Below are 13006 nucleotides of genomic sequence, written 5' to 3'. Positions count from 1 at the left end.
GCTACAGTCAGAGGCATCACTGCTGGTCATATAACTTGGTTCTGATTCACACAGTTGTTTACAAAGTACTCATGCAGGTATAATCAGGAATCCTCATATGGGGGAAATGATTTGTGTTAAGAGGTGAAATGATGCTGCCTTGCTCAAGACCATCCATTGAGACCATTGGATTATCTGCTGGAAGTGTGTGCGTGTGTGTGTTCATCCACATGCGTGCGTGCGTGCGTGCGTGCGTGCACACACACACACACACACTTGTATTCCTTCATGCCACTAAATATACCAGGGATGTAAAAAAATCTGGTCTTCCTTGTATTGTTTATTAATTTGTGTTTGTTATTTGAATACATGAGAAGCACAGGAAAAAATGCATGTGGAAAACGTGTCTGTTCCCACATGAGTCTAGGCTGGACTTCTATTGTGAGATCCCTGATAAGCAGTAGGATCAGTGCCTCAAAAGGCTGGCATTCCAGCATGGTGACTCGTTGAACTGCTAAGAATAGCTCTAAGGCCTCACCAAGTGATAGCGGGTTACAACCTTGTTGCTCTTCAATATTGTCCATCACTAAAAGTTTGCAGGCCAGTTTGGGCTAAATGCTCTTTTGCAGGTTGTACTGCACTCCGGCCCCTAATAGAGGCACATAAGCTGACCATTCATAAATAGTGGCGCTTTCAAAAAGCTGCCATTCTGTAAACCCTCCAGAAATCACTATCTGCACATAAAAACAGTTAACCATTTGTTGCTGTGACCTCACTAAAGAAGTTTTATTCAGTTAAGCACAATTTATTTTCCACTTTGAAGAGCAGCTGACATGTCAGGGCAACCACTGGAGATCAGTATTCCCTGTCCCCAAGTTGCCAAGTCACATTTTTCACATGTGTTAAGGATTTACACGGTTATTTCATCTCTTTCTTAGCACAGACCCATCTGTTTAACATCCAGCTAGAGAAAAGAACCAATTAATCTCCTTCTTCTATCTTGATGCATTTGCAATTTAAGATAATTACTTTCAAAAAATTACACTGGAGAGGTTAGGAATCACATTCAATCTATTCCACAGTCAAAACACTAGAGAACCAGGGCCAAACTAAACCTGACACATGGGAGAATGATGACCCAATCTCTTAACCCGTTCCCCCCGAGTAAGCAACTGTGAGGATTCCCAATTTGGATCAGGGTCACAAGGCGAAGAGGTTAACCCTTCTTTCCCTCCCTGCTACAGTCAGCTATGGAGGAGAAAGCATATAGGCATAATTCATACCTCTTCCCTTCATGGCTTATAGCAGATCAGGGACACGGTGATTTGCACTGGGGAATCAGCAAGAGAGGAGAAGGGTTAACCCCTTCCCTTGGGCCCTGATCCAAACTGAGAAATCCTACAGCAGCTTTCTGAAAGAGAATAATATGTCAGGAGATCCAATCATGATCTCCAATGTCATGTTTTGTTCATCCCTCAGTTGCAGAATTCTGCAAATATTATGTAAACTAGGGTTTTGTGCTTAGGTACATTTTGCTTCAATTCCATTGTAAAGAGCAGTGCTACAGGTTACAATTGTTGTGGGAAACAATGGTGTTATATGTGTAAAGTGTGCCAAATGAAAGCCAGTTATACACATCCTTTAACATCTGTGTGCACATTTCTAGGAAATCCAACTGGATTGTCCAGTTGTAAGTAAACAGTTTCCCAGTTGTATGCAGATATTTTTTTAAAGATGCAGCTACATGCACACTTTACTTCCATAGCTTATCCAACAACTGCAGCAAACAGCACAATTGTAAGCAGCAGCATTGTCCTTAGCTTTGGGACCCAACTGGGGTCCCAAATTCTCACATCACATTTTTGTCTATTAAAATCCATATGAATGAGTATATGGTTTAGTAAAAATATGGGTACCGTTTTTGCAAGAATGGAAAGAAGAGGTTGATGTCCAGAGCTGTTCTCCGAGCACTCTGAAAGTACTTAGAGCTATATCATCAGGGATTTGAACTGCAACTCTGAGTCTCAGATTGGAATGTAGCCTACTGAGGCACCATGAACTATGTACACTCAGGCTCTGAAGAGAATGTGCAGCATTAGCAGAAACTATAAAGCTTCTGGATCGGTAAGGCCTGAAAGAAGGCTAGGAGCCTCACCCCCAACTTTGCTTTGCAGTCACTCTTCCATTCCTTCCTCAAATTATATTGCGATCAATTCACCATAATCAAAGTTATGATCATGTTAACTTTTACAAGGTACATTGCCTAAAGTGAAAGGGAGCCCCTGGCTCCCAAGAAGGGGGAATTTTTTGCTGTATCTGGGTAGTTTCAGATTCAAAATATATCCCCTGATGGTGAGACAAATCTAAGGTCAGAATAGGTTACCAAGTTAATTTCAGTCCACTGGGTTTGTGGAAAGGAAAGTCCAGGACTTAATTTAGCCTGCAGAACATTTTGCAGATAAGATTCTAATTTGAACAGGAAATCTGAAAAGGTTAAAGTAGAGAGTCTAAAGGACTTGGTAGTTTATAGCCTTTAATAGCACTGAAAAGTAACCTGCCACATTCAATAACATGCTTCACTTAGCAATAATGTGCTTAATTTTACCTCATCCGGTCACAGTGAAGGTATTTGTTTCTTCTGTTCCTCTGGACATTAGTGCAAAGCAATTGTCTATAAGCACTAGCCATAACCACAGTTGACAGTTACAAGGTGTAATTTCTTTCAGGCTTAAAGTATAGGAGAAACCAAATGAGTTTTAATTTCATTCAAATTATGAAAGACTCATTATATGGTCTGAACAACATACAGTGTTCAGGTGTTCCTAATATTTAGGATACAACTAAATAAAATACTGCCCCTTATCAAAGGATAGTAAAATACTGTCCTTTATCAGATCTTTAACTTTACTGAAGTCTGCAATCAGTATTTACAACATCCTTACATTAAAACATCTTAAAACAAAATCTTAATACCATTATACATAAATTTGTATAACAAAAAAGCAGAAGAAAAAAATGAGGAGCAATTTTTAATTCAGCCAATGATGAATTCTACAAATTGTAGCACAAATCCATACTATATCATGCAGTATGTACTACTGCAATGCGCTCTGCGTGGGGCTGCCTTTGTACGTATTTCAGAAACTTCAGTTAGTTCAAAATGCGACAGCCAGATTGGTCTCTGGAGCAACCTGGAGAGACCCTATTATGCCTGTCTTGAAACAGTTACACTGGCTGCTGATATGTTTCTGGGCAAAATACAAAGTGCTTGTTATTACCTCTAAAGCCCTTAATGGCTTAGGTCCGAGTTATCGTAGAGAGCACCTTCTTCTGCATCATCCTCACTGCACATTAAGGTCATCTGAAGAGGTCCGTCTCCAGTTACCACTGGTTCGTCTGGTAGCGACTCAGAGGCGGGCCTTCTCTGTATCTGCTCCTGGGCTGTGGAAAGCACTCCCAGCAGAAATCCGTAATTTGAGTTCATTACTGTCTTTCAGGAAAGCTCTTAAAACCTATCTGTTTGGCCTGCCCTTCCAGGGTTTTTAAACTGTTGTAAACTGTTTTAAGTTGTTTTAAATGTTTGCCCTGGTTTTCCAGGGCTTTTATTCTGTTTTTATAGTTTTGATTTTAAGTGTTAACTGGTTTTAATTGTTTGTATTCTGTTGTAAACTGCCCCGAGCCATTTTGGAAGGGTGGTATACAAATTAAATTAAATTGAATTGAATTGAATTGAATAAAATTGAATAAATACATATCCAATCTATCTATGGGGCTATTAACACAACTGTACATGTGCGCAATTGGTCAGGCGGATGGGTGGGAAGGCGGGGTTCAACGTGAACCTGGGCAGCGCACAAGCCACACTCCCACTCAACCAGTGTTACCAGAAGCAGCACGGACAACTATCAGCACTGCTCCCAGCAACACAGGCAAACAGAGGCTGGGACTCATTGTCCTGGCCTCCAAGAATCCCACAGTGCACCGTGTGCCAAGTGCAGTGCACTGGGGGATTTCTAGGTGTCCGTCTCTGCATCAGCACGAGCTGCAAGCTGACACACAGTCCTGGGCACATTTGTACTCTTAGCCTTGGCTACATGCTGGGCTTTGGCACTGCATTTAGAGCCACAGCACCACCGGGCTCTGGGTGCATCCTGGCGGTTCTCATGGGCAGACCACCTCAGGCTTGACTGCTTCAGCCTGGGTTTGGCTACTTGTGAAAACAGCCTCTGTGTCTCTTAGTCGTTGCCTAACCATTGACTTTAGCTTCTCCATACCTGCATTACCTACAGGAGTCTTGAATGATAAATCCAACCCAATGGTGCTAAGTTTATCATTTGTTTCCTTCCATGTCAAATTAAATGCATCTTTTAAAATTAAAGCAACCAACCCTACCAGATCTAACTTCACTTTAAGCCAATCATTACATAGACAGATCCATATTCGAGTCCGAATTTTACACATACCCATTTCCAATCATAAGATGGAATTAGAGGTCTGCCTTGCCATCTACAAGGTTGACCTTAAGAATCTTGTTTGAACTGCTTCAACTGGGCTATAATTATTATAAGGCCCAAGTTGTGCCACATATAATGATCCAACTTCCAAATACAGGAAATCTAGCTCCCAAAGGTGTTTTGTTTGTTTTTTTACATTTATATCCTGCTCTTCCTCCAAGGAGCCCAGAGCAGTGTACTACATACTTGAGTTTCTCTTTCACAACAACCCTGTGAAGTAGGTTAGGCTGAGAGAGAAGTGACTGGCCCAGAGTCACCCAGCTAGTTTCATGGCTGAATGGGGATTTGAACTCGGGTCTCCCTGGTCCTAGTTCAGCACTCTAACCACTACACCATGCTGGCTCTCGCTTCCCTAGCTATTCCCTAGCTAGCTATAGCAAGCACACAATGCCACCAAATGTAAAGGATTCACCCACTGGTACATAACTGTTAAGTGCTAAATTTATGTTTTCCCAGCGTGTGCTGTATATAAGTTTTTGGAAACTATGTACCACCACTCCAAGCCGTGAGAGCTCATCCCATTCAACACAAATTCAAGCAAAGATGCTATCCACCTGGCAACTGCAGAGAGGCAATCTTCTCGGTGACAGAGTCCTCCCTGTCCCTGATGTATATACAAGTAAGATATGCACAGCAGGCAGCCACAATCGGCTGCAGATCCCAAGCACTTAAACATGCAACAAAATAGATATTTATTAATCTTCAAATGGGATGACATGCACATGTGTGTACTCTTCTAACCTGTAACAAGCAAAGCAGCCGATGTGCACTCATCCACAATAAAAATGCATGTCCAGATCATTCTTTTTTAGTCATTCTCGGTCGCCTTCTGTTTACAGGAAAAAAATAGATCTGAGTGCAGTTAGCAGAAATACAAGTATAGAGCAGAAGTGGACTAGTTAGAGTTAGTGCTAATCTAAATTCAGCATCTGTTAATCCAGCAATGAAAAGGTCTGTATGGATGTATTGTGTCTACAAAACACAGACCTATTTAAAAGTAAGGAATAAAATAAGGCTGCCTAGACCCATGGCTAAGACACACACTCAGACCCAGCCACACCAGTTTTATTTGGATAATTGTGTGATTTACTTTCCTTAAGCCTGAAGAATTTGACAACTTTATCATGATCTAAAGAACAAATAAGAACTAAATAAGCTGATCAATCTCTTCCTTGGTCACTGAGAAGAAATCTTCATACACTCAGTCACTCAGGATGTTATTGGAATTCTCTTTTCTTTCTTCACAGACAGAAACTAAGCTCCAACCTTGTCTGCTTATGAGACCTGACAAGATCAGAGGTCACTGCTAAGGTGCTGCTATGTCTACAGGCCATGCCAAGAACACACACCTATCTTTGCCAGTGGACTACTATCAGCTTAGCACTTGTAATGGGAGCTTCAGTCTCAGAGAGAAAGATTAAAACTGAAGTCTCCCTTCCACCGATGGTTTCAAAGGAAACAAAAGTGTCTAGGCACTGAGAACTATCCTTAGAAACAAACTAGAGAAAATTAAGATATACTTGGCCCAGGGAAACAGATTTCCATTTCCCCCCAACCCAGCTATTCTTTTTCTTTTTAGTCCAGTAGCCGCTCTTAGTTATTTCTACATTAATCACAAACAGACGTGTGCACCACAGGCTTTAGCAAAAGTTTGTGCCTACTAACAATATGTACTTAAATCAGCAACATTTAAATACTATGTCTCAAACTGAACTTTTCCTTTAAGTCAACACAGCATTGAACCACACAAGTCATAAACCTAATTTGGGTTCAGGCCAATGCTTTGCTCATACCAGTGCTCATTTTACAAAACAAATGCTCTCCTACTGCCGTGGTTGAAGTAGAAATATTTTTGTGAAAATAATTACTATATTTAACTGCAGGAAGTAAGTTGACTCATTTTGAATAGCTGAGCAAATTGATTTCCATTACATTATGTGAATTTTTTGTGCTGTTAATTCAAACGTTAGCATGCTGAACCTAAACATTTGTGCCAACTGAACTTAAATATATGGCTTAAAGTCATAATGTGTATGTTGTGCTCTACTAGCTTTTGGTATGCCTCACCTACGTTTCTGAGCCTTGGTGCAAAGCATTAGTTAATATTTGTTAGGCCAGCTGGTTCAAGCTCAGACTCCAGTGCTTTAATCCAATAAGCACATACCTGAGAGCAGTGTTCTAAAGCGTCCGCATGTGCACGCACTCACACATTTTTTGATGTCCGCTCAGTTAATTTTAGATCCTGCTCAAGTTGAATCAAGAAGGCCCCACTCTGAATGCACTTGCACACACACTGCCTTGATACTGCCGCCCAGAACAAAACTCATTCCGCACACAGTTGAAAAAAATTAGAGACAACATGCCTGAGACCAAGTCCCATTGAACTCAATGGGACTTATTTCAGAGAAGATATAGCAGGCTAGCATTACATTGTGGATCTGATAAATATTCATCCAACCAGTTCTATACCTTTCATCCAAAACAAAAGGAAGTATTGCATTACATGTAAGTAAGCTAACTTGAACCTTCTGTTTGAAAGAACAGGTGGGGGAAAATACAGTAGTTCTTAAATAAATACATACATAGAACAATGTCTTCAATCTTCCCCATTGGCTTAGACGATAATGGTGTCATGAAATGTTCACAAATGTGTTAGTGATTGAAGAGAGAACATCTGGCATGGGAGTGGCTATTGAACACTGAAAATTACTAGAGCTGCTGTCGGAGAAATAGATGGTAGATTTGACTTGAGGGGAAAATTCGCACAGAGGTCCCTGTTTTCCTGACAGAAAGGAATTAAGGAAAATGCAGAATGACTGGGAAACAGCAGGCGGAAATGTGAGGCAGATGCAATCAAGATGAGGGCTTGATTGCATCTGAGGAGAGGAGAGGAGAGGAGAGCTGAGCTGGTCTTGTGGTAGCAACCATGACTTGTCCCCATAGCTAAGCAGGGTCTGCCCTGGTTGCATATGAATGGAAGACTTGATATGTGAGCATTGTAAGATATTCCCCTTAGAGGATGGAGCCACTCTGGGAAGAAAAGGTTCCAAGTTCCCTCCCTGGCATCTCCAAGAAAAGGCTGAGAGAGATTCCTGCCTGCAACCTTGGAGAAGCCACTGCCAGTCTGTGTAAACAATACTGAGCTAGATGGACCTATGGTCTGACTAGGAAATGGCAGCTTCCTATGTTCCTATGAGGGAGCTACATGGGAGTAGAGAAAAATAAAAGTGATAGAGAAAAACCTCATAGAGGGTATAAGAATGACTGGCGCTGTGAGAGACTGATTGAAGGGATAAAGGAAGCAAAGTGGGGCTACATTTCACCTAACTGAATTAGGCTAGCTAAGTTTTCAGCTTCAGGTTTCTAATGTAGGCAGAACATTAATCATTCAGCACTTATTTATAATATAAATAAATATAAATAATTTTATTCCTCTCCATCTGAAAAAATTAATTTCACGTCAGAAAATTAAATCCAGGTCTCATTGGTCTTTCCCCAGCTTGTTTACAGGCAGTACAAAAGGTTGTCCTTGTTAAACAGAACAAGAGTATTCTGTTGGGCAGCCTTACCAAAAGGCTGTGAAGAAGAGTAAAGGAGTAACATATGTTCTCATTTTTTTAAATTTAAGGTAGAAGAAAGGTTTTACACCAAAACAGAATTGCAGCAACAACATTTTAAGAAGCATATTACAATCTGATTTGGTATGCACTTACCAAACAATTAGGAGCATATATTACCATGCTTAACACATAATTTTCTACCCGCAGATTTTGTAAAACAAAGGGAATCACTAACCATATTCAGACATTATGTTGTACATGCATTCAGGTGTCTGTATACATGCACATGTTTTTAGGTGAATGACTATACATGTATTCTTTTAAAACGTGAACCTAGGTACAAGCTCCCTCAAATTCATAATACTGATAGGAAGTGTTCCGCTATATGTGCATTGAACACAATGGATGAACAATATGTTTATATACACATCTGTATTTGCATACATAGTACTGTGTGTTCAACATAATACGTGATTAAGGCCACTGTCGCACTGATATTAGACAATTCTGTTTTAGTTCTGCAAGCAACAAAACATACATCTTGCTAAGATGCTTGAGTGAAAAACTACAAATGCGCAAACACTGTAAATCTTCTTTCAAGATTCTACTTTAAAGGTCAATGTTTTTCTCAGTATTCATCAAGTCAGTATTTTCTCACAATCTTCAAGATTTCATCTGCTGCCTTCTCAGAACAAAACATCCCCTAGCAATGCCCAATGCATTTTAAGAATGCATTCTATTATTTGGAATAATAGCCTAAGACACTTGTTGCCAAAGGACAAGCAGTGCAGCAGTGAAATCTGCAACCAATGGTTGGTACATTTACCATTTATTTATTTAACATATTTGTATACCGTCCAAAACACAAGTCTCTGACTTGGAGACACACAGGCCTCTGCCCTACCATTCTTCGGAAACAAAATGATTCCATTGCATTTGAAAAAGAATTCCACAGAAGTCAACTGAAATTGTCAAGGTTGCAACAACAACAACAACGAGCCTCTGAATGTCTACATAGTGGTATCACACCACAAAAGCCTCAACTCTAGAGATCTCTTAACACTCAATTTAACAGTCTTAATCCTAAAGGTAGGAATCAAAAGTATCAAAGGAACCGAGTACATTGATCCCTTTGACAGGATAAAAACCATGGCCAGGCTCCAGAATGGAGCAAGTACCTGCTCTGCTCATTCAGGGAAGCGTTTAAGCTCCTGCCTTCAAGAGACAGTTTCTCCTAACAAAGCTCCCCTTCAGGGCTGAGGGACCTCTGGAGCAGAAGCTGATAAAATAAGAGGGGCTGTCACTGGAACAACTTCTTTCACCTTGTGCACAAGAGTGAAATACCTTCCACTAGAGCATAGGAAGAGATTAATTTTCACCTCATGGACACAATTTAGCCACTTAAGCATTTTTAAGACCTATCAATTTCCATTTTTAAAAATTAAGCACTTTAAAGAAAGCGCTTAGCTTTCTCCTGCTGAGAACAGGATTTGATGGAAATGCTCAACTTTGGCTGTAATGTGTTCTATAGTATCTATACAGACACACCAATTGGGGGGGGACTTGCTGTGGCTAATTTGAAAGCAATACAAACCCACAGAAGCTACTTTCTGATGAAGCTACTGGGTTGCCTGGAAATCTGAGACAGGTTTGAAAGCTGACTAGACGAATTCTTTTCATGCATTTGCCACTAATTCCTTGGTGCTCTCTGCGAAGTGTCCTTATCCTTTTGAATTCCTGGTTTAAAGTTTGTAAAATGGAGGCGATAAGCCATTTGTAAAACCCTTGTAAAATCTTGAAGTGAAAGAGATGGGCAGCTTAAATACAAGCATTTATCACCAGTGCTTACAGGAACAAAGAATCCATTGCAAAACATCCCACTACTTCCTTAACAGTGATACTGGAGACATCAGAAGTGCAACAGAAATTGCACTTGCCTCCAGAGAATATTAACATAAAGCAATGATACAAGATCTTTCCAACTCTTAATTTGTACTCTACAAAACCCACTGGAATTTAGCATTTCTCATGATACTTGAGATTGCTTTACAAAAGCAGAAGGAAACCATGAGCTTTTCTCTCATTATCAGGAGATGAAGATCTATCAAGCTATGAACCAATCTCATTAGAGTTCTGCTAGAATACACAGGCACAGTGTATAGTGTCATATTCAGATATAGTGTCATATTCAGAAGGAAGAGTTTTTATTTGGGGCAAGCATCTAACGGTTACAGAACATCTTTCTAAAAGTAATGTTTATCCCAATAACACATAAAAGCCATAGTTTTAAAAAGCTAACTTCCTGACTTGCCAGACCAACAAGATGACTACTCTCTAACCTACAGATCTCTACAATACAGGAGGGAGAGCTATACAAACTAATGCCACGTTAACATCTGCTAAAATGATCATCTTGAGAATTCAGATCTATGCCACCTGTTGGAATTTAATTAGTGCTCTACCATTCCACAAATATTTAGACAAGTAAGGCCAATGGTGTTTCATCTCATAATCCAGAGAACAAATTCTAGATTATTTGGACTGTCTGTCTATCCATTACCATTCCTCTTTGCAAATGTTGTGTCCACCACAAAGTTTGACTACTGAAACTGCATCTACAACAAATCTAAATTAGATCGAAGTTCTCCTACTTACCTGAATCTTCTGAATAATCAAATGCCCATTCACACAAATAGTAGTCATTTGGATTCAGATATGGTAACTGCTTCATCACAGACTCCTTAGGAACGAGGTACAAGACCTCAGCAATATCACCGTCTTCGATAATAGACATCCTTTTGACAGAGTTTTTGTACTTTATCCGCTCAGAGACCAACCTCTTGCTTTTTCCTGATCCGCAAAGCTTCCCAAAACTGTTTAAAATGGGGAAAGATGGCATTTTTATGGTGCCTGTAAAGCGAGCAGCTAAGGAAGTAAACCAGAGTGATTGAGTGAGAGTATGTGCGCGCATATACATAACACTTGTACAGCCATCCGCCTGGCATGCTGTCCTCATACATCCTTATCTCGCTTCGCTAAAGAAGATTAAGAAGGAAGTATTTTTAGTGGTGATCTTCAAGAGATTATAACAAGCACACTTCATCAGGTGATTGCCTGCAAACACTATTGGAACAAGCAATGTTTTGCTATAGTATGCATAAGCACAAAGAGAAAGCATATAGAGTATGGAACAATCGGATTAATATCCTGAGCAAGAGAGAGGACATATCTAAGGTACATAAGCAGATTAGTTTTGTAAAACAATACCCTTGATGCGGTGGTGGAAATCTTATTAGGGAAGAACCATCATAAGCCCCTCACACCACCAATCTGTGCATTTAATCTAACATTTCCCATATGTATTGCAGTCAAGGAAGGCTCACCATGTTCCATTTTCCGAAGGTCTTAGATAGTATTTTGGCCATAAACAGATTTGCCTGAGAGATATCATTTCTGTAGTTCCTATCCAAGTTATCTTTTTTGTAATCTCACATAAGTAGTGCAATTGCTTTTCTGAAAAATATTGTCCAAATTCTGATCTTTCTTTTCTTCCTTAAAGACTCATTAGCAGAAGATTTGCAAAGATCTTGACTGTTACCCACTCCTCACCAGTCACACTTACAACAGGTATCTGCATTAATCCACTCCTAATGACTTGCTAATCTAATTGATTTTCCCCCTTGAGCAACTGTGAAGTTAATCACCATCAGCACATTCAAAAGCAGCAGAAATCATCAGAGCATAAGGATGGGCACAAATTATAGTCACAGTTTGTGACTTCAGGGAATCCTCACTATCCTTATTTCAGATCTGTCTCATGAGTGGTTGCCCACACTGAATAGCTACAATTCCAAGTGGCCTCCATGCTGCTCATTATTCATGTGAAGTGGGCCATGGATGAGATTGTACATTTGTAGTCTTCAAGGTTTGACCCTACATGTCTTGGACAGAATTTACAGGATAAAGTCCAATGGCCCAATATATTCCACTGAAGATTATCTTATAAGGTATGCTTAGGTATGTACTGTTCAAACATTCTTCACCTATTTTTTTTCCTTCGAGGAGTAACATCAAGGATATCCCAGAGCTTTCCTCTGCTTTCTATACAAGGAAGCAGCCCTGCTCTTTTTAATATATAATAATGAAAACAAGTTCTTATATCCTCACTAAACTTTCAACAATACTGTCTTTACAGCTCACAATGGAAGGAATGGAGCATGTCTTACTCTGCGAAAGTTGTCATGAACAATGAGTGTACACTTTCCCCCAGTGTTTACATTGAATCTGTGGGGTGGGAGGGAGTGGGATTGCATGCAGTATTCCCACTCCCAACCCACACGAGCGTCAACGTAATGTGTGAAAAATGCTCCCAAAGGTGGTGCATGGCTGGTATATAAAATAAACAAAAACTTTATTCTTTCAGCAGCAACAGTATATGAGTTAAAATGCATTAACAGTTTGTTAAACTCAAGGTCAACATGAAACTGTTCATGTGAACGTGATGTAAGGTGGCGCGAAGATCTATTTCTAGATACAACCATTCAAATATTACAAATAAAAGGTCACAGCAAGAGATGTCCACCATGTTATGTGAAGCTTTTAATGGCATTTGCTTTTTATGATATCTGGTCCTTCTTTTAACTGGGTGATCATGTTTTTATTCGCTGGCTTTTGCTCTTACCTTTTTTATTGTTTTAATTTTCATTAATATTGCTAGCTGCTTTCAGGTTCTCATGAAAAAGTGGGATGTAAATCCCTAAATAAAATATATTTCTCCTGTCTAGCCTCATTCAGGCTTTACCATAACCGTGCCCTGCGGGTAGGGGTTAAGGTTTTCAGTTTAATTTCATGCTTTCAAAAACCCTTCCAAGTTGCATTTCAGCCTGTCAGTGTTAGTGCATGCTACAACTTGGTCCTAGAATCTTATAGGATATCGCAGGGTACCTGGGTACT

At 39.9% G+C, this 13006-nt stretch overlaps 1 protein-coding gene across 16 annotated transcripts in view; it reads right to left on the bottom strand.

Moving 5' to 3' along the window:
- Nucleotides 1-13006, bottom strand: part of ABLIM1 (actin binding LIM protein 1) — a 325523-nt gene that overhangs the window by 215687 nt on the left and 96830 nt on the right. For 9 of the 16 annotated variants that reach the window (XM_053312316.1, XM_053312312.1, XM_053312315.1 and 6 more), the window contains exon 1: nt 10709-10952. The exons of 2 other annotated variants lie outside the window; for them this stretch is intronic. In XM_053312316.1, the coding sequence (XP_053168291.1) occupies nt 10709-10952 (244 nt within the window). Of the gene's footprint in view, nt 1-10708; nt 10953-13006 lie in introns of those variants that run through there. 5 more of the 16 variants (XM_053312328.1, XM_053312311.1, XM_053312322.1 and 2 more) reach the window with 3 other exon arrangements.

Source organism: Hemicordylus capensis, chromosome 3 (genome assembly GCF_027244095.1).
Source record: "Hemicordylus capensis ecotype Gifberg chromosome 3, rHemCap1.1.pri, whole genome shotgun sequence".
Classification (NCBI taxonomy): domain Eukaryota; kingdom Metazoa; phylum Chordata; class Lepidosauria; order Squamata; family Cordylidae; genus Hemicordylus; species Hemicordylus capensis.
The sequence above is the reverse complement of the archived record's forward strand: the minus strand, read 5'-3'. Positions and strand labels throughout refer to the sequence as shown.